Source organism: Ascidiella aspersa, chromosome 9, assembly GCF_963924565.1.
Source record: "Ascidiella aspersa chromosome 9, kaAscAspe10.2, whole genome shotgun sequence".
NCBI lineage: Eukaryota > Metazoa > Chordata > Ascidiacea > Phlebobranchia > Ascidiidae > Ascidiella > Ascidiella aspersa.
In genome coordinates, this window is record NC_139455.1 from 14881992 (window position 1) to 14908547 (window position 26556).

Genomic DNA, 26556 nt, shown 5'->3' on the forward strand with positions numbered 1-26556 from the left:
ATTTCTTTTTATCAGTTTTGCCATTTTAATTTTGACGACTGGTTTCTGGATGTGGATTATTTAATCAATTGTGTTGTTATCAAAATTGATGTAAAGTACACAAAAAATTGATCACGTTATAGCGCAGGCCATTGAATGCTGATTAAATTAAAATACAGGAATATATAATTTTCAGTTGAAAATGACGAACAATGAAACGTCTTGCAAAAAACATGGTAACACAAAACCTTGAATAACAATCAGGGATGATTAACAAAGGATTTAAAATTGTAAAAAATCAGCAGTAGGAAACCACAGAACACTACGATATTCGCTTATAAAATACTTGTATAGGTTTGTCCACAACTCGCGGCCTTTATTATGTAATTATATTTTGTTTACGATTCAAAGTTTAGCAATGCTTAATTTTTTTGTCCCAAACCTTATTTTTAGTACAAATTTAAAGTTGTAACAGTGGACTACATGTTTATGGCCCTCTCGCTCGCAGTACTTTTGTTATTAAAAACAAAAAACTATTTAATTACATTTATTAAAGCTAACGCTAAACGAATAATCAGCTACAAAAAGCTTCAACGACACCAAAGTGCAAAAACACATCACTAAAAACAACGGATAACTGTTGTAAAAGATACGAGCTGGCGTCTTTTCGGCTGACTCATGCAACCCCTCTAGTGGTAGAAAACTAAACACCATCCCATTGTTTAGAAGTATACGATAGCCTACCACAAAAGGGGATAACTGCGACTAAGCAGGCCAAATTCCCAAACGAAGAAAGTAGGTACTTTGGACGTATAGAAACGCTTCTAAAATGTAATCGATTCTGTTTAATTATAGTGACAAAAGTTGCAGTTGTTATATCTCTTTGTTTTTCAGACATTAATATGTTTTTCAAACTTTAACGCAGTGGTTCTTTACCTTTCTTTTTTATCCCTTACACCACTTTAGTCGCTATTTAAACTACATTTCTCCTTAGTAAAACAGAACCTGCAAATATGTCAATACATAGAGTGCATAACCTCTTTAAAATCGCAAGTTTTAGCTGCAGTATTGCTACGAAATTATAAGTAATCAACTTTGCTGAAGGATATTTTAATGAAAACGGAATATTTAGTCGTATTAAATAACAGAAAGTACACACATTGCATTGTGGTGGAATAACAAGGAAGTGTACACTCCATTCAAAGTTTTATCTCGTTTGTGAAACAGAAAGCACTGTTTAGATTTTGAATTGGGGTCTGCTCATAACTGGCACAAATATTTTACTCCCAACTAAAACGGCTCCCACTGAGCCTGCGTAGTTCAGTAGGTAGAGCGACGGTCCAGGTTTGGCCGGAAGTCATGAGTTCTATCCTAACCGCAAGCTAGTAGTTTATCCAGCCTGGACTTGCTTGCACGAAAATCCTAATTAGGCCGACTAATTTCGGTAAACCTTTTCGGAGGCATCACGTGCATTGATATGACAGTTTTATCGTGAGTACCACGTGATTTCTGCGCAACTATTCAGCTTAGGGTCAATAGTGCTAAAGTTTTTTAAAAATCTTTTTGTAAGTTCGCCTTCTTAAGTTCTTATGCAGCGCTGCTTAAACGGTAAGCCATGGAACGTTACCAGGTGCCCCGCGGAAAAGCAAAAAAATTCTAAAATATAAATCATATGTTTTTTTATCATTTTTAACTTTCTCTTTCGGCTTGCAGTAGCGCAGAGGTTCCCAACGTGGGCGGTATCGCCCCCTTATGGGCGTTAGTGAGTTACAAGGGGGCGTTTTGGGCCTTTCTCTCATTTAGGGGGCGTTACATAACAGTACGTATGCGCAGTTTTTTTATTACTTTAAAATAGTAAAAACATCACTGTAATATGTATTATTTAAGCTTAAATGACAACTTTAGTAATGCGAACTTGTAGTAGTTTCTGGCGTAATAATTGACTTTATAATGTTGGTTGTTGTTGCGTTTCACCGTTTTATACGCTGCAAAATGTTTGTTTGTTTAAAGCTGGGATAGGGAGCCTACGGCCCGCGGGCCAGATCCGCCAATGTAATTCATCCAGCTCGCCTTTTTTGGCAAACTAGACACGAGTCCATTTCATATACTTTTTGACTATTTTAACTGCTTTAGTGCGAAAAAATTTCGCGCTTTGGCGAATGATATTTCTACTTCCGGTTTGTTTACGTTTTGATGCAGTCTTTTGAAATAGATCAGCGCCTTTTTACCGTTGCTCTGTGAAAGGCTGCCAAGTGCGCGGATACACGGAAATTCTCTATTTTCGGCAATGTAATAAGAAGTTAATTTGAAAGAAATGCCGTTTTAAAAAAAAAATCGGGCCCGCTTCGCCAGGTGCACCCTTACTTAATAACTATCAAGGTTATCGCGTTTCCTCAAAGTAGTTTTATTGCACTTTTCATTAGTAGTATGGATGACGACGTGTGGACTCAAATTTTAAACCAAACAAACGCCTTTTTCGCGCTTTGCGCCAACACTTTACTGCTTCGTTAAATGTAATTAAACACGTTTTGAATGCAAAAGATCCGTCGCCCGCCTGATTCACAGAACTTGTTCTAACATTTTAATAACACAATTCTTAGTTACCATTTTTTTTTGAGTTTTGTTTTGGGCCGCGACTAGTAAAAGGTTCCCGACTCCTGATTCAAAGAAACAAACATTTTGCAGCGTATAAAACGGTGAAACGTATTGGTGTAGAACGTTTAATTTTTCCTGGTAATAGCATAACCTTGTGAAATAATATATGTATATTACGCATTAATCTTTTATGTTAAGCTAACGACAAAACTGGATTGCTATGGAACTATATGTTGAATCGTCAGCCGTTTTAACTGCAGTAGCGCAAAGTAGTTTGCATTAATGTGTTTAAACCTTAACGCAATTATTTTGTTTGTAAATTATATGTCCTGTTGTTACTCACATGCCCTAATTTTTAGAGTTACGCACCTACGCCATTAATTTAGTTCAATTTATAAACATGCTCACTAAAATGCTTATAGTGAATGTATGTTTGACAATCTAACACATCACTGACAGGTCATCGAAATGAAAGTATAAAGTTAGACAACGATTAATATAAACCTTTACTGTAAGCATATTGAGGGGTCGATATGAAATAATATGGAGCCCAACGGGGCACTAGTGTAAAAAAGGTTAGGAAACACTGCAGTAGCGCATTCATTCAATAGTTATTTAAAGCTAAAGCAGCTATATGAAGCCTATAAGAACTTGAAAAAAACACTGATAAGATAATGTTTCGCCAACTATACCCAAATACTCGCTTTTATGCGTCTCGTGCAATTTACTACTATACAATTACATGCATAACTACACAACTGTTCGTTTAGAACAGCACACCTTTTCTAAGATTATTCAGGTTATAGCGCCACGTTAGATACGTAAGGGTAAATATACAGCTATCCATGCACTCATAGAGGTGTCATATTCCTAAATATATACAGGGTTGGCCAATTAGGCTTACAGTTTTTAAACTTTTTTTAGCATTGAATGGCCACCACGCTCACCTGACCTGACACAAATGAGTTTCTTTTTTGGGGGTGTTATCTATTTAACCAATTTTTTGTATAAAATAAATCTATGAAGGCCTATGTTATTTTAAGATTTGCGCAAACTTTTCACGTGGTCCGTGCGGTCATACAGCTCTTGAGTCAAAGAACTTCATAACATTTTTTCCCATATCATAATTCTGGGTCTGTAAAGAATACAGTTTTCTATAAGGTGATTTTTAAAAACCCAGCAGTTTGTTAGTGTTCATCACCGTGGTGCATTTTAGTAAATTTTGTGCCTTTTGGGTTGATTCAGTGCAGATGGCTGAACAATCATCTGCAAAAATAAAGTTAGCTAAAAATAGAGCTAATCATCTGCATTTTTTATTGGTAAATAATAGCATGAACAACTTGTTTGTTGTTCTGTAAAAAGTATCTTTTTTTAATATTCATTATGCACAAAAATTGGTAATACTTTGGGTGTAATACATGGATTTTTTAGTGGTACCGTTTTTTTAATTCATTGACCACAAGATGCTGCTGCAATTCAGTATATTTTGTGGCCTCGTCTGTGCTTGGTTAATTTAATGTTTAGAGATGTGTTATGTTAAACGGGGGTTTAATCAAATATATATTAGAAAATTACCTATAGCGTTTGGTTTACTATTGTTTTTGCCACAATAAAGGTTATAATGGAAACCAGAAAATTGTATATTATTATTTTGAGCAATGATTTGACAAGAAGGCAAGAAAATATTTTTAATAGACGAACATTCTTTTAAGACAAAAGACAGCTTCAAAACTAGCAAAACGTTGTAAATTGCTTTCCGCCCTTCTGAAATTCAATGCTTGTATTTCGTCATTTACATAAATCTGAAAAAAAGTTTGACAGATAAAAAAATACGTGTTTAATGACACTGCAAATTATGGCACGGGCCCTTTCAACTTCTGGTCCGTGAAATATGAAGAGGCGGCGGATCTGTTTACAATTAGGGGTAAAGAAATGCCGAGGCGATAATTGCCAATAGGCTGGCGAGAATGAGCGGCGAAAGTGCTATCTCGTACGTGAGCTGCGCTATCTCGTACGTGAGCTGCGCAAATTCTACAGCGAACTCGTGACAAGTTTGCGCGCGTCGCCCATCGCCCCTCCCCCCCACACTTATTCAGGGAGATTCTTTAAAGGCGAGAAACGCCAGTTGTCAAAAGCGTTCGCGTCGTTGTTAAAACATGCCCAAAATAAAATTTAAATATTTTAGGAAGATTTAAATTTGTTTTCAGATTTTAGAACAATGGTTCCCACACTTTTATGGCTTAAGGCACCCTCAGAGATAATAAACTTCTTGAGGCACCTCCACTATAATTTCCTTAATTGGTTTACTGATAATGTTACAACAAATGCATCTGGAATACCACCATAAATTTTACACATGTAGTAAATATGGTTTGATTTATTTATATGCTTTACGTACAGAAGAGGCTTATCAATAGACAGAAATCAGAACTCCCACATACTTCTCGGCACCATTGACAACTAAAAATGACATCTCATGGTGCTCCCAGTGTAACTGGTCTACAAAAAAATTTGTAGCATCCCTTATTACTTTTTATGTATTATGGCTCAAAACGTGATTAGTTTGTAATTACAACTTTTATACTAAGTTAATGTGAATTTTAAGTTATATCTTGCTAAAATTTAAGGATCCAACTGCACGTTTTATTACCAAATAATATTTTATGTACTTAATCTGGGCGTATAGTTTTATCCAAATGTGGAAATAATCTAAATTCAGAACAAAAAAATAACGATTGTGTGTAAATTGTCTGCTGATCTCAAACGCCATCAGGTCGTTTTAAATAATTGCGAGCGAAATATGGTTGTGTATTTGTTTCCCATATAAGGTGGTACCAAGCATGATTTACACACTGCCCTTTTGATATGGTGATATAAACGTTAGAACACGTTTAATTGCCGCACTTATTGTATCGCGATTACGCGCGCCCCTCGTAAGAATGCTATTACTTGCGGAACGCCGCAAACTGCTAGCAAATGTTGCCGTTATAGATGTGGTCGGTTTCGTGAGTTAGGTGTTTAGACTTTGTTACGTCACAAGCTCTCGCTAATTGCAGAGTCGAATGTACTAATGGCGAACCCCGCCTTCAATGTCGGCACGGCTTAAATTGCGATTTCGCTTTAGCGAAGCCCCACGTCATACAGACATGAGTCGCGACTATATATCTGGCGTAATTGAAGAAAATAAGATAGAGTCAGCCGTTCCCGGATCGCCTTTTAATAAACTGATCAATGAGGTAACTGCAAGGCATGTGTAGAAAGAGCTGCTTCGGGTATGCTGGTATGCGAAAAACAAAACAAAGAAGCCAGGTTTCTTATCGTTTTCAACGCGTCTGCTCTCGGTGCTGGAACAGTTCAGCGGACGGAAGCGTTTATTGGAGGCGACGGCGTGTCGATAACCGAACGTCGACGGTGGTTTCTGCAGTTATTTTAGTGCTTTACCGAATTGATAATGCGCATCCTCGTTTGCATTACATATCAATTAATATACGCTGCCTGTGTATATATTGTTCAGACAGGAGGTCCACCGTCGGAGCAGTGTAGTTTGCGAAAAATCTGCTAATAACGGAAAAGAAAAAACGAGATTTTTAGCAATACTTTACTTTAGCTGTGCGTAAGTTTTCTATATCGACTGATGTAAACCATAGGGAAATGTATATTTTAAACGAGAAAGCGTCGAGACTTATAACAGAATTGCATTTTCGTAACCATAATAGTAACTTCGTTAAATGACTGCACTTCTATTCTGCATTTTGTGGGAAACACTAGTAAGAGTGTATTTTTGCAGAGTCCGATTATAGGCGTATAAAGTTTTTGTCCTTAATTTTGTGATGGCTTACAACGTCCCTATACTTGTTTAGTTTCGACACTACCAATAGTAATATCAAACTAATAAATAGGAGGTATTGGTACATTATGACCCATTTTCTATCCCGATATTACTTTAAAATTGAACGTTTTTGTTTATCACTTTGGTATTCCTTTATTATTATTTATTGCCTTTATTATTATTCATTGTCGGAATACTTTTTACGCGCGCTGCACATGTTAGTGAACCAAAGAGCCTTTTGATTTAATATTTGCAAAGTTTTGAAAATTACCTTATAATATTTTTTAGATAATTATAGCGATTTTAAGGTAGACTATTAAAATCTTAATTATAGTGAAAGGAGTAAAACCCTAAATTAAATTAAACTACTTACATATGTTTCTGTTTTGTTGCGAGTTGTGATAAAATCAGATCAAAAAATGGAAACGCATTTAAACCAGCCTTGTGCCCCCAGTTAAAGAATGACAGAGGTCAAGAAAGTTAGGGAGAGGTTAAGGTCGTTAGCAAGGCGACTTGACTTGTCGGCGGAACGTTATCTTCCCATAGGCGTGGTTTATTTTGCCCCTAAACGCGGGTAAGGGTGCTTATTAGTACACAACACTACTGACAATATAATTAAAACAAATGGAACCAACAGTTCATCTAGCCTATAAATAGAAATGTTCGAGTTGTACCTAACGCGAATACGAGAAGGGCACGCTGTCTAAAAATGTTGAGAAATTTAGACGTAACGACCGAAAATAGGGCAGGATAAAGTACGGAATATATACTGTCTCTCTCTATAGTGCCTGTGTAGTAAATCGGACATCGGCAACTACAAGCGTTTATCATTAGCAAAACAAACTTTCAGAAACCGCATAGGCTCGCTTCAAAAACTTGAAAGATGATGACGCACCAAACAAGCGTCGGAGGCGAATCGAGAAAAACATTCTCCTGTAATCCCACGTATGTATGTCTATACCCTTCACTGCAAAATGGTGGCCCGCTGTCCGATGTGGAGCGTTCAACTATAATTTTAGCAAAGGTCAGAATCATCGCGCAAGTATGTAAATTGACAATTCGCGCGGTGCAACGATCGACTTTCGCGCGTTTGGTGATAATGGCCTGATTTGTGAAAACGAAAATGCTCAACTAAATCGACCAGGAATACATTTTCGACGGCAATCGTCTTATTTTACAAAAAACATCGGTCGGCGTAATGCGCGTGCGTTCCTGGAATATCGCTTTTGTGCTGAAAATTTTGAAAAAAATCTAGACCTGTCAGACGTTAAATAATACTGACATACTTTCTTATATCCTAATAAAAAAATATAATCATTTTTTCTACTATAATATATCCCTTTTACATGGTTTGTTGTTGCGTCAGGGTAGAAATTCGTCGTATACCAGCACCCTAAAATAAACAATATATTGTATAGCCAATGTCTATTATACGTCCTTGAGTATCAAAATTTCTCATTTTATTTTACCCTTAAACAAATAACATGGTTTTCGTATATTTGTTTAATTTTTTAGCTAAAAAGATCGGTATTTTACACTTTCAGATCTAGACTTGAGCGATTATCACGTCGTAAACAGCCGCGCTCGACAATTGTCACTTGTTTCCCGGGCGTCGCGTAAAATAAACAAGCAAAGCAGTTTGTGTGAACGACAGAAGCGAACAACTGTTAGCACCTCTTCCGCCCACCGCACCCCCTATCCCGGAAAGATTTGACGACCAGAAAAACCAGCAGCAGGTGAGGAAACTTGCGCCTCAAGCAAAAGAAAGAAGCATCCCGGCCCGGCATATATTGCCGCCCACTTGCAGGGCTACGGCCATATATTCGGGTGCAGCGAAAGTCAAGCAAAAGGCACGGTAGGGACAAAAAGAAGACGTTTACAAAGCTGGAAGCTCAGCGCTCAGACTGTCGGTAATTTATCGTTGTGAATATCGAAGAGCTTGTTCGGAAAAAAAATCACGAAGGAAGGACGATTTTGAAAATTTGTTTCAAAAAAAAAAACTTCTGAGAAGAAAATTACGGAAGTAGCACGGTTTAGCGGACTTTCTAACAGCAAAGAAATGATGTCCGCGCGGACTTTGGCCCTTTGGATCGCCCCCCTCTTTTGGTTCGTCTTCTTTCGCCTCGTGACGTCAAAGTGTGAAGCCCGTTCCGGTTCGCCGCGGTGGTGGTAAGTGCAATTGTCCATATTTGGATGCGCTTTTCTTCGATTTAAAGTTTAACACGCACTCGCGCCTGAGCGCGTATGTATAATGCCGTCTGATCTTTTTGAGTCGCGTAATTTGCGGCAATTAGTTCGTCCACGGACGAGCGCGGTCATCGTTTGCAGCACGCCGACAATTTCCCTTCAGCCTCTTTGTACCTCATCGAAAAATCGCCCGCCGAAATGTCGAAGGGTATACAACAAGCACGCTAATCCGGCCGAGGCGTGGGATAGTGTAATTTAATTCACGTGTTCAAAAAAAATCCGCGCATAAGAACAACTTCGCAATAACTCTGGCACTCTTGTAGCGTAGGATGTAGTTACAACTCTCCTATGCCCAATTCTAAGTCGTTTGGAGAGGATAGCCCTTCGGGCGGAACATATTGTGCCTGACGTAATTGTCAACTATCCTTTCACGGAACTTTATCGCTTGTCCTTGTGATTATGTAACACCTGCACACCCACGTGTCACGCCAGTCCCATTAATAAGAAAGGCGTTCGAGAAAGAAGTCACCAAACGACTTTGTTCTGTTTTTTGAATTACATTTAAAATAATTTCTAAAACTTGTTTTTTTTAACTAAGTGACGTGACCTATATTAAAAAGGATCGCTGTACAAAGTTACAAGTTAGGAGAATAACACGATGAAAAAATTCAACATTAAGTAAAAATGACCTAAAAACAACTTTGATTGTTGCGAAGCGAGGAAAATCGTCAGGCTACCGCAACAACGTTGCGCTCGTGTTGTTAATTAGTCAGCATTACGGAACAATAAATGGTAACTCTTTAAACACAGAAACGCGGACGAAAAGTTTGCGTTTTATCTCAGGTCGATTGTGTTCTCTTGCGAGCTTTTGCAACTAGATCGCGCGTTGGCCTGGGGAGTGGGCTGCGTTCAAGTGCGGATGAAAAACACTTACAGTACAAGCGTACAAGCACTGCCGCCGCTAATTTTCCGGCTTAGCGCTTCAACATGTATGTCGCTCGCTCGCCGCAGCACCCATAAACAGCGGATTGGCTGTGGTTGCTAACGAGCGCAAGCCATTGCCGAGCCCGCGTGTCATTCGCTGAAGAAAGACTTGCTTTCACCGCGAATCCTCGTTCGAGATTCGGGGTGCTTAGTGGGGAAAGCCGAAGGCATCCCGTAACATTTCGCCCGAGGTCGACCTCAAAGCCCGGGAGCCGCCCCCAAACCTCCTGCTAGTGATTGCAATCAAACGCTTAGCATTCTACCCTGCGTCGACGCGTAAACAAGGCATTTCATTACTTATGTCAGCCACCTCATCAGCTGGGTCACGTGGCGTGTTCGCGTAATGAGCCGGAACTCTTTACAACGGTTCGCGCGCCCATGCAATATCGTATCGCTCAACGTTGTACGGGTAGACGTGACAACGCGCATCGGCTCCGGATTCGCGTCCATCTATCTCCATTGAAAAGTGGCGTCAAAGTTGCGATCCCTGAATCCTTGAAAATTGGCTTTGGTGCGATAGCGATCTTCTCTTCTCGCTTCCTCCTTTCCTTCAGCTCCTCTGGCTGCTCCCACTGACGCAAAATAATCGGCCAGTTTAAATGGCCACTTCAAAAGCCGTCTACCGGTTTCCCTTTTCCGATTGATTTCATGTCGCTTCTCAACTCAACGTCTGTTGTTTATTCGACCGATCTTGATCTGGCTATAGGTTTCTAAATCAAACTATTTTAAAAGCATTAAATCCGAGTGAATACTTTTTACGCCTTCCACTATATTACCACTGTAACAGGACAAAAAATAGGTGTTAGTTTTTGTTAGTCGAAAATGTAAAGCAAACAAAGTTTTACGCCTATTGACAAACTAGCGTTTCAAAAATATACTTTTAGAGAGGTGTTTTTAATTTTTGTTAGCCTTAAAAACCGATATGACCATAATACTGTACATGGTATAGGCATAAGGTGTTCTATAGGAAAAAAAAACTTGTTCAAAGCTGAGCTGCATTTGGTCTACTATTCACAACTAATGATATATATATAGGTGCAGTTCTAGCAATGAATGTAAAAAGTATTATAAAAAATAAATCATTGAACCCTGAATCACTCATATTTATTTGTTTGTCTTTTAATAATACCACGCACCCTGGGGTAAATCATTTACCAGTTTAGGCAACAATGTTTTAGAGTAGCCTACTGTGTAAATTTAAAAATATGAGGTGCTAAACAAATCAATCAATATTATCGATTGGAAGGTTTGTCCGCTTTGTCATAATTACATATCCACTTACAAAATCGCAACTTACAATTTTTTCATAAAATATAAATTCCATTCTATTTAGTAAAAAGTAAAACGACAAAGTGTAATAATTTGTTTAAAAACAAAAATAAAGCCTTTAAAACGCGACTCGTGGATCAAAACCGTCACTTACGAATCACCAATTTTCACCGGGACGGTATATTTCGTCCGAGTGTCTGCGGCTTGCGACCAATCACCGGCGCGGCCTCTCCCCCGAAATCGAGGCTTGTTACGATAATCGCTGATTGCTTACGCTCGCGCGCATACAGGGCCGCTCCCCGACAATTTATAGAGACAACGTCGCGGCGCAGACCGTAATGTGAAATTTTCGCGCCCGTTCTAACTTACTGCAATGCACCGCTAAAAGCTATTTTGAACCGCGCTGATGGTACTTGTGAATCATTTTAGTGTAGGCCGGTTCGGAATATCGAGATTCTTAATTACGTTGTTTATTTAACATTGCCTCCATCTTCCGTGCTTTGTTGTTTCTATTGCGTCACTGCGCCACAATTATGGTAGGGAAGTTCTAAGCAAAACTAAGTTATATTGGCGTCAATTTGATGTCTCCTTTGATTTCGTTAAAGAGTCAAATAGGAAAGTTTATTTGGCACGTCGCGTTTCGCCAGCAAAACATCCGGAAATCGTTGTTAATGGGTCGTCGAGACATTTTTTCGGCTTTATGACGCATTTTTAACGTGGCCAGTCATATTTTGAAGAGTTGATTACAAAGCATATACGTAAAACCTGTATTTAACCACGGAGGATTACCTTTAACTAGCTAACAATTTTAGGACAACTTTTGTAGTTTTGTTTCCCATCGTGGTTTGAAAAATTAATAAAACCTACCACACCTTAACCAGTTTCGGTAAATTGGGGTGCAATTGCGTTTCCTGAATTGCATAGAAAATGTGCGGATTGCACGGAAAATGGGTTCAGATTAGCACGGCTTACGCGCGCAAGACCAAATCCAGTGCAAAATCGATTTTAGTAGATCTTTAAAAGCGTTTACTGGAAAGTGAATTTATAATTTGTTATATATTATTAAGTTTTGTAACCTTCACAACTCCTGGGTATTTTTTGGTTTATCAAAACATAATTACTAAACCGTTTGGTCACGTTCACAGAAATACAAAATAAGTGCCCCAATCACTGGCGCAGGTCAAGCTCAACGAAAAGCCGCTTTATCCCTCCCCGCACCAGCTACGCTTATAACGAAAAACGGCCACTTATAACTGACAGATGTTTTGGCGTCATTATAGAGCCACCAAAATGGTGCTTGTTTTATTTTGCCCGCGATCACCATGTGGTAGGATTTACAGACCTATTTCAAATGGTAAAGCGAAACAGGCAAGCGAGTGGCTTATCGGGTCTGCTTTTCAGGGCAAAGCATTGTTTTTTTCACACTTAATACGGATTTTTACAAAGTTAAAAACGGTTATCGCCATTTAATATTAGAGCAAATTTAACTGTTAGTTTATTACTTTGTATGACTCAACAGACAAACCCATGTAGCAATTTCAGGGCTTTTGTTAATGAATCGTATGACCTTTATCCTTTTTATTGGTTTAAATAGGATTTTAATTAATAATTTTATTCTTGAGTGTGCATCAGTAAAGCGTCATTTAAACAGATTCGCCTTCACGTGTTATATCCGCTCTGATCAAATCTTTTTACACCCTTTTTATTTTCACATGGTATTATTGACAAGGTCCATTGAATGTTTAAGCATCATTAATGTGCTATCTATTTTTTTCCAATCCTCGCTTTCAGGAGTTTAGCTGTATCCCCGGGACGGATTCGTACGATGTCGTGTTCCCAAGTGCCGGGACTCAACTCTCGTCAGCTTCGTTTCTGCATGATGAACCGCGCTTACATGGCGAGCATCGTCAACGGAACTGAGCAGGGATTCAAGCAGTGTCAGTTTCAATTTAAAAACAAAAGGTGTGAAAAAAACACTTGTTTGATGATACTGCGAGTGATTTTACTGCCGCTTTAGAATTGCAAACATTTCACACAAAAACCATATAATGGGTTAATCTCGACATGTGACGTTTGTTACTCAATTTTAAATAGTCGGTCTGTTGGTTTGGTGTAAATAGTCGGTCTGTTGGTTTTGCTTGCTAGGTTTATCCTGCTAAAAGCAACCACAAATGTATGATGTAAATTGTAAAGCATCTTAAAAAAATATTCTGAATAGAAACCCGACCTGTGTACTACGTGTTTTACATCGGTGCACTTAAGTATGCTGATACTTTATTATGTTTACTCAGGTGGAACTGCTCTACCACAGCAAACGAGCGCCGAGGTAGAAATAGGAGAAGCAGTATTTTTGGCAACGTGCTAGAAAGAGGTAAAGCAAGCCTATTTAATATTAAATTGTATGCAAGCCAATAAATATATGTTAAGGCTTTTCGAAGGCATGACGTGTATATATAGACCAGTGGTTCCCAACACGTTTTTAAGGCGACCCATTTTGAAAAAAAAAATATTTGGTATAATCTTGCGACCCAAGCAAATACAAGATTGCGTTGCAAACAAATTGCACTACAAAAGCAGTTACTTTTACCGAAAATAATATGTTTAGTAATTTACTAATGAGATAGTTGTGCTCGCAAGGCGGTATTTTTCTTGAGCATATAGAGCAGGGGTGGACAGACTGCGGCTCTCGAGCCACATGCGCTCGCCGGCATGTGTTTTGTGGCTCTTTGTAAAATTCAAAAAACATTATAAAGGCTATTAAGACTCGTTTATGAACGTTTCGCTCTTTTTCTTTTCTTTATTTAGGCGAACATTTCGCTGGTGACGTAACACTAGACATATCATCCGAAGAGTTAGTTAACAGCAAGTCAATGCAATTTCATTGCTAAGATAGTAAGCTTTAGCTCACAATTTTGAGGCTCTTTGGTACTTTAAATTTCTGCAAATGGCTCTTCCATTGAATACTTTTGCCCACCCCTGATATAGAGTCACGCATGTCAGCTTTAACTTCCAGCCGGTTTCACTGTTTAGTTCTCATATTTTGTGATTATGATTTCCAGTTTTGTGAAAAGATACAATATGCCTGCAAAAACAAGCGACCCTCAAAAATAATCAGGCAACCCAACTTTGGGTCGCGACCCATGCGTTGGGAACCACTGATATAGACGACTATAAATGGTATAAAAATAACGACAAAAAAATATTTCAGACAGCTTTTTCACAATTAGATTTTTATAATAATTTTTCATCGTCATAGTAGGCATATAGGTTAAGATATTTAACGCCACTATAGAATTTGTGTCGAAAATTAAGTACAATAGTTAAGTGGTTTTGCCACAACCTATATGTTTCGGTTTTAAAGACATATTGCTCGGTTAGCTTCCTTTCCAAAAATAACTTTTCAAACAGAAACAGCAACAAAGTTGCTTGGGGTCAAATTTTTGCATATACTAATCGGGTATTAGCAAAACCAGCGGGCCAGACATCCATCAGCTTGGATTGTCAGCGCACAACTATTTGTTTTCGTTGTTAGGATCCCGGGAAGCCGCCTTTGTACACGCACTGGCTGCAGCAGGCGTCGCTCACTCAATTACTAAGTCCTGCTACAAGGGCCAACTCCTGGGATGCCGCTGCAATCGCAACGGTAATTTAGCACTGTTGTATGAATATTTTTTGTTCCGTGATGTTAAGTTATGTATATGTATATTTAGCGCATAAAGTTTAAGCCTGTTTCTGTTTTTATTGTGATTAATATCTTACTAGTTCAAACATTTCGTTTGCATTCAATTGACCTATTATTCTTTTGCAATTTATTCAACTACTGAACTCGCGTGCTTTGTTGTTGTTTCTAAACACAGAAACAATTTTTTGATTATATTATTTTGTAAATTTAAGTACGTGGTTGGGTAACATATTACATAAATAAAATAAAATTTAAAATATAACCAAAAGTGCAATATAAATATCAAAGCCTATACAGAATTAGTTATCCTTTTGAACGTTTCGAATAACTCTTCATTCATTTTTAACATGTTGAAAATCAATAAAGAGATATTCAAAACGTTCAAAATGATACCTATAATTCTGTATGGGCTTTGAAAGCCTTATTGCGTCTTACTACAACCCCCAAGCATTATGCTCCATAACCAAAACCAAAATAAATACTACAATCACAGCCCGGCTTCGCTCCACGTTTCCCGAGCAGCCTCCTCCTCCCCGCTCCCCCCGCTCCTCCACCTCCTCCTCCGATGACGTAGGGGAGGACTTCTGGCGGTGGGGAAGCTGCGACGAGAACATCGAGTTCGGCATCGCAAAGTCGCGCGAATTCGTTGACGCGCGGGATCACTCCAAGTCGGCGCGCTCGATTATGAACCGCCACAACAACGAGGCTGGAAGAGTGGTGAGCACTTGCTGCAAGTTTTTATTTGAAAAGTTCCTTTTGTTATAACTGTAAAACTTTTACTTATAGAGCACATTAACCCGGTACGTAGTGCTTCGAACGTTCGATGCCATACGCGATTGACAAGTATTAACGTTTATAAGTTGTTACTATTTCTCATTATTTCTTTTATGCAAGTACCGGTACACCCAAATACAACCAAAATGGAATACGCATTGATATATTCTGCAAACTGTCCCTGTTGAAGTAGTATATACTAACGGCATGGCGTTGTAACAGCTCCTTAAAATAACTTGCTTTACTTATTAGGCCTACAAATCATATAACTCTTCGTCGCAGGCTCTGAGGGAAAAGCGTCGGCTTAAGTGTAAGTGCCACGGCGTGTCCGGCTCGTGCGAGTTGAAGACCTGCTGGTTGGTGTTGCCCGACTTTAACTCGGTGGGCCACTACCTGAGGCAGCGCTACACTGATGCGTCGCACATGAAAGTGAGGAGTTACAAGGGCGCGCGCGGTTGCGAGGACTACCTAACACAAAGGTAAGTTAAAATTTTGGTAGGCTACTTATAGCCAGCTTCAAATTGGTCTTAGGCTAATTGCATTATTTTTATTAATTCTAAACGGTAAATGTGCTAAGATGGATAACGATGCCGTTGAGGACAAATAACCATCAACTATCGTTTTTCATTTATTTAGTGTTTTATTATATGTAATCATTTTCTAAATTATTCTATACAAGTATTTCGTTTATATATATTTATTTGCAAGTGGGGTACGTCCATGCTGAAAACAAGAAAGTTTAAATTTGGTTTACTCGTAAATTGTCGTGGGCTAATGTCGTAAAATTTAACCAAATCGCAGATACCCATTTCATGGACCCTACACGAAGCGGGACCTGATATACTACGAAAATTCACCGGACTTTTGCGACGAAAATCAGCAGTTGGGCATTAAGGGCACCAGGGGTCGGGTCTGTAACGCACACTCGGAAGACATCGACGGCTGCTTTCTGCTCTGTTGCGGACGGGGTTACGTCACCGTCCGTAAAACTCGCACAGAAAAGTGTAACTGCGTGTTTAACTGGTGCTGCACAGTCGAGTGTGACGACTGTGTCATTGAGTATGAGGAGCACACCTGTAAGTGACCCCTGAGGTTATCACGTTATCATCATCGTCGTGCGCTTGTCATCACTGTGGAGAGGATCGGGTGCATCTTTATGGAACTGGGACAACGCTGATCGAACGCCCGTGTATAAGTTCCGATTCTGGTTTCACTGACAAGCTATTTTCGAGGGATAAAAATGCTACAGCTTACAGTTTCCTTTCAAAATATTTTACTTTTTTATTTCATCTTAAATCGTAATGTTCCATGCTGCACATGAGCGGCCAAAGTGACCTAATCACCTCGACGTTTTCACACCATGGATTGCAATATGCGTTTGATATTATATATTTTTTTGGAAATTTTCGCCCTTCAATATCTTGCGTACTACTATTTATTTATGTCCCATTTAAGTTTTTGCTGTATGAAAATTCACGTTTGGCACTGCCGTTATTTGCTCGTATTTGCTGTTGCAATGCTTGTTGCTCAAATTAAATTTAAAAAAATATAGTTGTTTACAGTTAACACTAATTTCTGTGAATAGAAATCAGTGATTGTTGGTAGAGTTTTAGGGGATTACCCTTTTCTGTTCTTGTTCATAAAATACTTAAAAGGATGACGTTGAGAAACCATATGTTGTTTTAGTTTTGAACAGGCGATATGTTAAAGTATCCTTTGTATTTGTAAGAGATTTTAGATCATAGTTGTAAAAGGTTTCAGGTCACAATGTGTTGATATTTGGTGTTGCAAGGCAGTGTCCTCCACCCCTGGGCCCTGATGTAAAGTCAGATTTAGCGGCGCTCTTTCACTTATGTACGTGAAAAGGGCGCTCTTTCACTATTGTACGTGAAAAGTTATGCAAAAAAAATAATAATAATACCGCATACCACAACGCATATTGTTTGGGTTAGGGTGCGGGTTAGCGTTTGGGTGAGGGTGGGTCAAGTAATATTATGTTTATTATTAATAATAACTTGACCCACCCTCAACCAAACGCTAACCCGCACCCTAACCCAAACAATATGTGTTGTGGTATGCGGCATTTGAAAAAAGTTTTTTTTTATTAATTTTTACGTACAATAGTGAAAGAGCGCCAAGTCTTATAAGATTGCAAGACTACAGAACATATATATTTGAGCTTAATTAATCTTTGGAGCTAATATAAAATAATTTTAAACACCATAATGATGTAATTTTAGGTATAATGTTTTCGTCTGGAATCCCGGGATTTCCGGGAATTTTCATATTTCAATCCCGTTTCCGTGAGTGAAAAAATCCGGGACAAAGAGGAACCCTAGTGCCAAATATAGTAATAAAAAAATGGCCTAGACAAAATACTTAATTTGTTATTCAGCCTTGCCATTGTTTATTCACAATATTAAACAATTGCTACAATTACGACAAATAACAATTACTTTTGATATTATTAGATTATACTGTGGTGGAGGTTAGCGTTAACATAATTAGCCTTATATATTAATATAGTTTTTGGCCAAATATAAATGGTTTGCTTGATTAAATAAATAATTTTTTGGCACTCTTTCCCTATTGTACGTAAAAATTAATAAAAAAAAAATTTCTTCAAATGCCGCATACCATAACACATATTGTTTGGGTTAGGGTGCGGGTTAGCGCTTGGTTGAGGGTGGGTCAAGTTATCATTAATAATAAACATAATATTACTTGACCCACCCTCACCCAAACGCTAACCCGCACCCTAACCCAAATAATATGAGTTGTGGTATGTGGTATTATTATTATTTTTTTTGCATAACTTTTCACATACAATAGTGAAAGAGCGCCAATTTTTTTTATGTGCAAATAAACGTTTGTATTACTTGTAAAAAAGTGCTTTTAATATATATTAGAAATTAGTTACTAAACTTTGGCACGAAAATAAGTTATAACTCAGATAAAGTTAAGAGCAAGGTACCATTTGCTGGACATAAAAAATATAACTTAATTTTTTTTGCTATTTTAATAAAATAAAAACATATTAATGACTTATTTCATACAGAATCAAGTTTACCCGGGGCTAACGAGCAGTATTTTTTGCGTGGTAAGAAAATTAATACTTGTTATACCAAGTCAGTAAGAGTCGAAAAGATGACTTTATAAAGGCAGTAAAACGTTAGCTAGCATTCTATAATGACCCTCCTGTTTGCAGCTTTGGACTCTTTGGAAGGGGATCGTTTATTACATTGAGTTGCTAAAATGGGTCGTGGTATGTATCAAAAAGGTTGAAAACCACTGGTATAAGGGTTTTACAAGTCTGCATTGTGTGGCAGGTGTACACCCGAGATTTGTTTTTAAATGTGGTTTGTATGCACATCTTAATTTTAAGAAAAAGTTGAAAAATTGTGTTAGGATTCGGGCGCTGGTCTAGAATCCTTCACGACCGAGGTTTTATATTGCTAACGGTATTTGGGTTAGGGTGACATTTAGGGTTTAGATTTGGTTGGGTTAAGTATTATTATTATATTTATTCTCACACATTTATGCCTTCCTTGCAATTTCAACTTTGATAACTCGCTTTGTTAGTGTTTAAATAAATGTGGTGAGATTCTACACCAGTGCCAGGATTTCAAACATCAGATCTCACTCAAAATGCATTTTCTGCATACATAGTTGAACTTCTTTCCAGAAAAACTTGGTTCAGCTAGTGACATACAAAAACAATGTTTTAAGCTATAAAACCCTGTCAAAAAGAATTTTTAAAGGGGAATAGTTGAAAATTCTATCATAGAAGTACTATTGTGGTGAATCGAGTTAGGTGTATAAAAAATTTTTATGACAGACGAATAGGGTGTCACAGTTGTGCATTGTTTTCAAAGCATTTTTTTTCCGGAGAATTTAAATATGACAATATCTTAAAAATGTAATGTGTTAGAGAAAAACTAAAGGTACTTTCGGAGTCAGCATGAAAAATACATCTAAAGTGAAATACTGATACTTGTTTAGAAAAAAAATTAAAAATTGTTGACCAGTGATTAACGCAACGCACAATATTTGGGTTAGTGTGCAAGTTTGGGTGTCGGTGGGTCAAGTATTATTATATTTATTTAATAATAATACTTGACCCAAACCCAAAACTCTAACCCAAACCCAAACTCTAACCAACACCTTAACCCAAATAATAATGTACTTTGTGGTAGGATTCTAGACTAGCGCCCATAATTGTCATCCAATATTTTGGCGACCAATTCAATTTGCCTTCTTATGGTGAATTACATTTAACACTCATTATAGGATGCATGTCAAAATAAAAAAAAGCTAGTAATCACACAGCCAACACTCGTGAAAACAGACTGTAGCCTCTAATTTTTGAACAGGCCACATCTGCTTTGACATTCAATATGTTGGTTTTCTGGTGTTAAATATTCCACGAAACTTGTAAAAATACATTTCTCCTGTAACTTAAAAAGGTTGCAGAAACGTGGGAGAATAATTATAATTACCAGAAGAGCCTTTTTTAATTAATAAGACACAAACCATTAAATCATGATGAAATTCACACAGAAACTGTTTTATTTTAATAGTCTGTTCAGAAATACCACTTTAAAGGAAATATTTACCCTGGGCTGCCAGTCTGTATTATTTGCACATCCAAGAATATCTTAAAACAATTTGTGTTTTTAGGCAAACAGGTTAAGATACAATCCTGAACATTGACCATGTTCATAAAACAGTGATTGCATGCCTAATAAGTTGGCACTGACATCTCACAGCAAATTGCCATGAAATGCAGAATGACTGGGTTATTTAAGTTAACTTTTTGAAATACTGGTAGATTAGTGCCTCTACCTTCTTACCTTGAAACAATTTTTTTAAATGAGCGTTGGGCGTGTGACCTCAAAATTTGGGATTGTTCATTCAAGAACTCAACGTAAAGTGTCATAAAATGTAGACTGACTGTTTTTTTAATAGAAAACAATTTCATCTTTAGTACTAGCAGTAGTTATGGTATGCATTAATTATATTGGCCAACATTGGTTCATTGTTAACCTCGGTAATAATTACTTTACTATATTGAATGTACAAAAAATAGTGCCTGTTTTTTTATTAACTAGACTTTAGAATCATTATTGTTTAGGTAATTCTGCTTCAAAAAATTGTGTTTTATGCATTGATACCAAACTGTAGTACATGTTTTTTATCAGATTTGTCTAAAAATTAAAACATTTTGTGTAATAGTGTAATTTAACAGATTTCTTTGAACTTTCTACAACACCAAAATGGATGCTCTTTACCATCAAACAAATCGGTAAACTTAAAAAAAAAGCTGTATATGTTTATGTTGTTCATTGTTTACTACTGCTGGGTGCCTACTGAGTGAAGAAGTGTCACAAATAAATCAACCATGAGAAATGCTAAAAAATACAACATTCATTGACTAACAATGATTTTAATTTTTTGTAGTATGATACAGGAGGTGCAACATCACATGGGAAGATTGGAAACCGCTCCAGACCATTCTTCTCAAAGTAATACTTTATAAAATTAAAATATACTTGCACTCTTCAGCAAAACATAATATTTATCCAACATTTAATTAAAATTAGTTTTGACGACTTTCACTTTGTCAATAGTAAAAATAAACTGAACAATTTTTTTTATTGGCACACATTGCAATAATGCATATTTTTGTTGGTGTGCCTTGTAAAGTAATGTAATGTAAGACAGTTAATATATTGATTCAAATAAAAGTTGTCATTCATAGAAATTCTCTTAAAGGGCCTTTCTGCTATTTGGCAAATTTATTTTTCAAAACTAAAAAAACCTAGTCACTTACCTACATTGTTAATTTGTATCTGTGTTGTTTGCGAATAGTCATTGAAAGACAAATTCAGGAGCAGATCGACCAGATTAATGGCAACTGCGAACGCTTGAATATTCTCGTCAACAAAGAACACCCGACAAGACGTCAAAACGCCAGAATGTAATTTAAAACAAAAAAATATTTTGTTGTTGGCGATCTTTAATACTGGTCATTTGTGAATTATTAAAGCTGTGTTGTATTGAAATATCTAGACATCAACAGTAAATGGATGGAATTGGCAAATTTTAACGGTAGTCTTCCATTCAAAGAAATATTTCAAAATATTTACCCAATTTCTTGCATAGCTTTTTACCTATTTACACATTTAATTAATGGTTTGTTTAATTCTATTGTTTAAGATTGCATTGGGCTATTCCAGCAGATAATTGTTTGCTAAAGCTAGATATTTTCATTGTTTTACCCCCAAAAAAGATTTTATTTTTATTTGATATAGGCGTGTTGATCAGGTGCGGTATGACTCTCAGCATATTCAAGCAGCCCTTCGCAACTTTCATCACCGGAGGGAAATGAGGGACCAACAAAAAATGGAACGTCAGATTTTGCTCCGAACCTCCTTTAAAACGAATGTAATTTTTTTATGAATGATTTAGTCTTGTAAATTATTATGATTTGATAAACAGTTTTTCCAGTGAACTGTTTTAAATTGTTTTTTATTGACCATTGATAAGGTTAGTCTTTTATCTTTAAACCTCTCAGGTAGATTTTCGAAACAAAATATCGATTGTTAGCAAATTAATCTTCAATTCATAGATTACAATTTTTTTCCAAATTGTTGTTTTAATAAAACACTGCACAACTAAAAATGTGATCAGCTGTAATTCAGATTACCGATACAACTACAAAATAACTGGTAACCACCATCATACAAATTCTTGCAGCTCATTGTTATAATTGTAGCTCAATGATATGCACCATACATACCTTCATGCACATTGTCATAGGATGAAGAAAACACTTCAATTGAAATGGACAGCGACTTAACTCATCATTCTGGGCTTATGAACGCACACAGAGGTTAGTCATGTTATGCCTGCCATATTTGAAAAATATAAACTTGGATTTGACCTCTAGTATATTATAAAGATGAAACGCACACAACGATTATTCCCGCACTTCACTAAGCCTTACATCTCCGCATATGTGATAATTTATCATTCAAATATAAGATAGGCGATCCTAGCTACAAAGAATGCAGATTATTTTGCCTAAATGCAATGCTTCGTATGATTTCAGGCATAGATGACGTCCTAAATCAGGGATCGAGTATCTTGGAGAACCTAAAGGGCCAAAGAGGAATGCTTAAGGTAATCGTCCTTTGCTGACAATAACTCTATTTAGATATATACTTCTAAAAGCGTTTATCAAATCGGTGTAACTTTAGGAACAAATATGTCAACGTTACTGGGATAATGTTGTTCATTTACCTTCCTTACTCTCTTTAAAAAACAACAAAAAAGGGAGATTACTAAATATCAATGTTTGATCAGTGTTTAAAGAAGTGTCACGAGGTCTGAGTGTTATACGCATAGGTGTACTATCCCCAAGAAGTTCAATCTAGGATCAGGAAAATTTAAATGGGGACGTAACTATTTGTTTGTTTACAAAAGTGCTGGCGAGATGCTCACCCAAAACCTATATCTTTTCCGTACATTTTTGACATAGTATGGACGGACGCCAGCCATAAGACAAAGATAAGAACAACACCAACGTATATATCGGAATAAGGCCAAAATCGGAATAAGTCCTAAATCCGTCGAAATAAGACCTAAAAGGTCAGAATCAGGCCTAATCAACACTTTAACTAACCCCAAACCAAACCCATAAGTACATCACTAATTCCCCTAATAATTTCAACACTATAACCCATTTTCTAACCCCACCCATTACCCACCAATAACTCCAAACAGGACCAAAAATGTGGTGCCAAAACAGCGGCGCACTGACGGCGCCGGTCAGACTCGGGCAGGGGTTTTTAAATTTTTTTTGCTCACGAGCCACTAAATTAGTAAAAAAATGGCTTTGGCCCATTAACGGTCGGTGAAAAACACCAAGCTTGAACAACAAAATAAATTAATTAATGCTTGTAATTATTTTCAAATGTGTTACGTCGCCCGATACTTAATGACATGGCTTGGGACCGCCCAGGCGAGTAGCTTAATATATATACAGGCGAGTGAAAGACGCACGCCTTCTGTAGCGCGGTTTTCTATTAAGAAAACGAAGGGGCGTCAACGCAAGAACACTTAACAACACATATACACACCCAGTGTTTATTTTAAGGTGTTTTGGGGGACCGAAACGGTCCCCCAAATTTCTCCAGCAGTTTCCCAAATTTTGGACTTGCAACTTTTTGGTATTTAAATGAAACACTTGCGGTCTCTTAAAACTACTTAGCGGTCACCCAAACCAAACCTTAAAAAAAGCCCTGTACACACCAATTATGATCTTTCCGAGCCAAGCAACACGTGGCTGTTCAATTGTCGCAGAGGCCAAAACGCTGCAATTAAATATCACTCCAGCGAAAAATAAGCAATATTTGCGTACTATATAGCAACGTTACACGACATTCAAAATGTACAACATGTACATCATTCGAAACTCTAGCTTCGTTTAAGAAATTGCTTAAAATGGCCACCGGTTAACCACAGTTACAAATCTTAACTTTGCTACAAAGCATTTAACAAGTTCTTACCGGTAATGTCAAGCCAAGCAGTTCAACATTGTCGTCAAATATTTTTGTTCCCTTGTGTTTGCAAACCGAACCGTTCGTTTCATTTTTTTTACCTTCGGCACACCAACACTTGAAAAAGCTAAAAATCGGCGTAACTCCTACGTAATATATATGTGTATCGACAACATCAGCAAATATCATGGGCGTTAGGCAGGCAACAGAAAAATGAGCGATTGCCTTGCAATAGCTGACGGAAAACAGAGGGCTTTTAATAGCATTTGGAAAATGAAACTGGACATTGGTGCTTTGTTTTTTGTAGCTCCACATATTTTTCGAAACAACAACCAAGACTAATTATACTATCACAAAATGCCATTAATATATTTACAATGATATTTTTTTTTATAAGAAGGTAACATAGGTTTAAAAAAAGTTATACTTATTATTGAAGTTCCTAAATTTACACCTGGAATATTGCATAAAAGGTCAAAATAGCTACCTTGATGAGATTTTCGCATTAATTCGACTGATTAAAAAGTACCCGGCCTGAACACAAGTAACACACCTACGGGAACTTCGCGGCACACCGGTTGCGGAGCAGTGGGAGCACTGTCCTAAACCAGGCAAAACTACTGCTCGCAAACAAAACAATAAACGTAACACTGAATAATACATAAGCAAGGCGATGGCTACGCTTGAACAACCTTCTCGGCACCCGTACCACACGTTGGGAGGCGAGAAATCTAATACATTGTAAAACGAAATGATGTCACAAATATAACATTAGGTCGAGGTGTTTGCTATAACTGTCGAACTCTTGTGTGTTTATTATTGACATGATTTCTGATATCGCTTTATGCAAAGCTCTGTGGCCCACTGAAAACAGCGTCATGGCCCACTACTGGGCCATGGCCCATAGGTTGAAAACACTGAGCGTCTAAACGTAGTCACCAAAACGGCCAATGCTAGACCGATGGCTCCCGATCGTCCAAACCCACACGTTCGGTCGTTATTTTCAACATTTCGGCCTTCTTCCGATGAATTTAGGACTTATTCCGATGAATTTAGGACTTATTTCGATGAATTGAGGCCTTATTCCGATAAATTTAGGACTTATTCCGATGAATTTAGGCCTTATTCCGATGACTTTAGGACTAATTCCGATGAATTTAGGCCTTGTTCCCACAGATTTAGATCTTATTCAGACGATTTTGATCTTACACTGTACTGGATATTACTGTGTATTCGGCTGTATTATGTCGTTTGTCTTAGTACTATGGTTTACTTCTACTTAAGGTATTGTTGCTTTTTAGGTCTTATTGTGCGTTTTCGTACAAAACTGTGTATATTCAATAGTTTTCTTAGTAAGTAGTAAAAAATGATCATAATTGACAAAAATTCATTCACAGGGTGTGAAGACGAGAATGCTAAACATTTCCAACACCCTTGGTCTCTCAAACACGGTGATGCGCCTAATTGAGAAGCGAACCACCCAGGACAAGCTGATACTATTTGGCGGGATGATAGTGACCACGCTGATCATGTATCTGCTTTGGAAGTTTTATACCTGAAAAAAAGCCGACGAAAAAGTTTTGAGTTGGGGACTACTTGCACGTTTCAATTATTTCGATTTAAAACGAAGTAAATGGTGACATGGTTTTATATTAAGCTCAACGATTTTTTGGGGTTCCTCTTTTCAGTCGCTAACCAAATGCTTATCTTGAACTAATTCAGAAAAAATAGTTGCATTTTACTGTTCCTTAACTAATTTGATGGTAGCATGGAACACATTCCGCCCCTAGAAGCAAGAAAGGTGCGATGCTATACGGTTGCAATTGATCAAACTTTTGTCCGCACAACATAAGGTTGTGTGGTGCTTAACTATGCGACGAAATGGCTAAAAGTGTTTTTGTATACTGTAGAGCTGAAACGATGTTGACAAACCTTAATTCTTTTGTCACGGATTTGATAGCGCCCGATTTGTTTCATTTGTTTGTCGTTGTCCTATGTAAAATGTGCAATAGTACCGCGACCCGAAATATAACTGAAATACATAACGTTGACTATAGCAGCCTACAACTCAAAAAGGAAAAACTTGTGCCTATTCCGCCATTGATCCAGTCATTTGCACCATGCCACACTGCGCCATTACAAGTTACATAGGGTAAACTGTATCTTAAACTGGTTGGTGAAGTAACGTAGATTGAAATATTTTGGTGATCTCAACGTGGTATTATAGTAAACGTGTAAGTTTTTTTCTTTATTTGTGTTTCTTTCAAAATAATAGCTTGTGTCCAATTTGTTTAAAGAATGTGTATTGAAGTCTTTTCTGTTCAAGAATGCGTATCTCTTTCGCTGAGTGTGTAGGGGCCGCGACGTGAGACGTTTCACTTTTCCACGCATTCCGTTATTCTTACTCTTGCAGTGAAAAAACGCTTTTCACTTTGTTTGTGTTTATTTAAAAAAATTATAACTATGTCGAGTCGACATGCGCTGCAAAATATATCATTGTTTACAAAATTACATGAACAAGCATCACGGGTATGAAATTGATAAAACTAAATAAAAAACAACAGGCTTGTTTTGTAAGCACGAGTATATTATTACCTATAATTTTAGTTTTCCATTTGTATTGTGTAAAAGTTTGTTCCCCAATATATACCGACTGTGTAAAATATGAAGACCTGAAAGGAACCAAAGAGCTT

The 26556-nt window shown here is 37.4% G+C and overlaps 2 protein-coding genes across 2 annotated transcripts; both read left to right on the plus strand.

The window, feature by feature from the left end:
- Nucleotides 1-8483: 8483 nt before the first annotated feature.
- Nucleotides 8484-16383, plus strand: LOC146133170 (protein Wnt-3a-like). The gene is made up of 7 exons (XM_083397038.1): nt 8484-8572; nt 12635-12805; nt 13135-13214; nt 14376-14494; nt 15045-15242; nt 15582-15778; nt 16101-16383. The coding sequence occupies exons 2-7, from the start codon at nt 12669-12671 to the stop codon at nt 16381-16383; spliced, it is 1014 nt and encodes a 337-aa protein (XP_083253164.1). The 5' UTR covers nt 8484-8572; nt 12635-12668.
- Nucleotides 16384-20495: 4112 nt separating this feature from the next.
- LOC146133171 (Golgi SNAP receptor complex member 2-like) lies at nt 20496-25434 on the plus strand. The gene is made up of 5 exons (XM_083396912.1): nt 20496-20604; nt 20760-20824; nt 21171-21279; nt 21614-21746; nt 25261-25434. Exons 1-5 carry the CDS (start codon nt 20576-20578, stop codon nt 25420-25422), a joined length of 498 nt encoding a protein of 165 aa, XP_083253038.1. The 5' UTR covers nt 20496-20575; the 3' UTR covers nt 25423-25434.
- Nucleotides 25435-26556: the final 1122 nt, after the last annotated feature.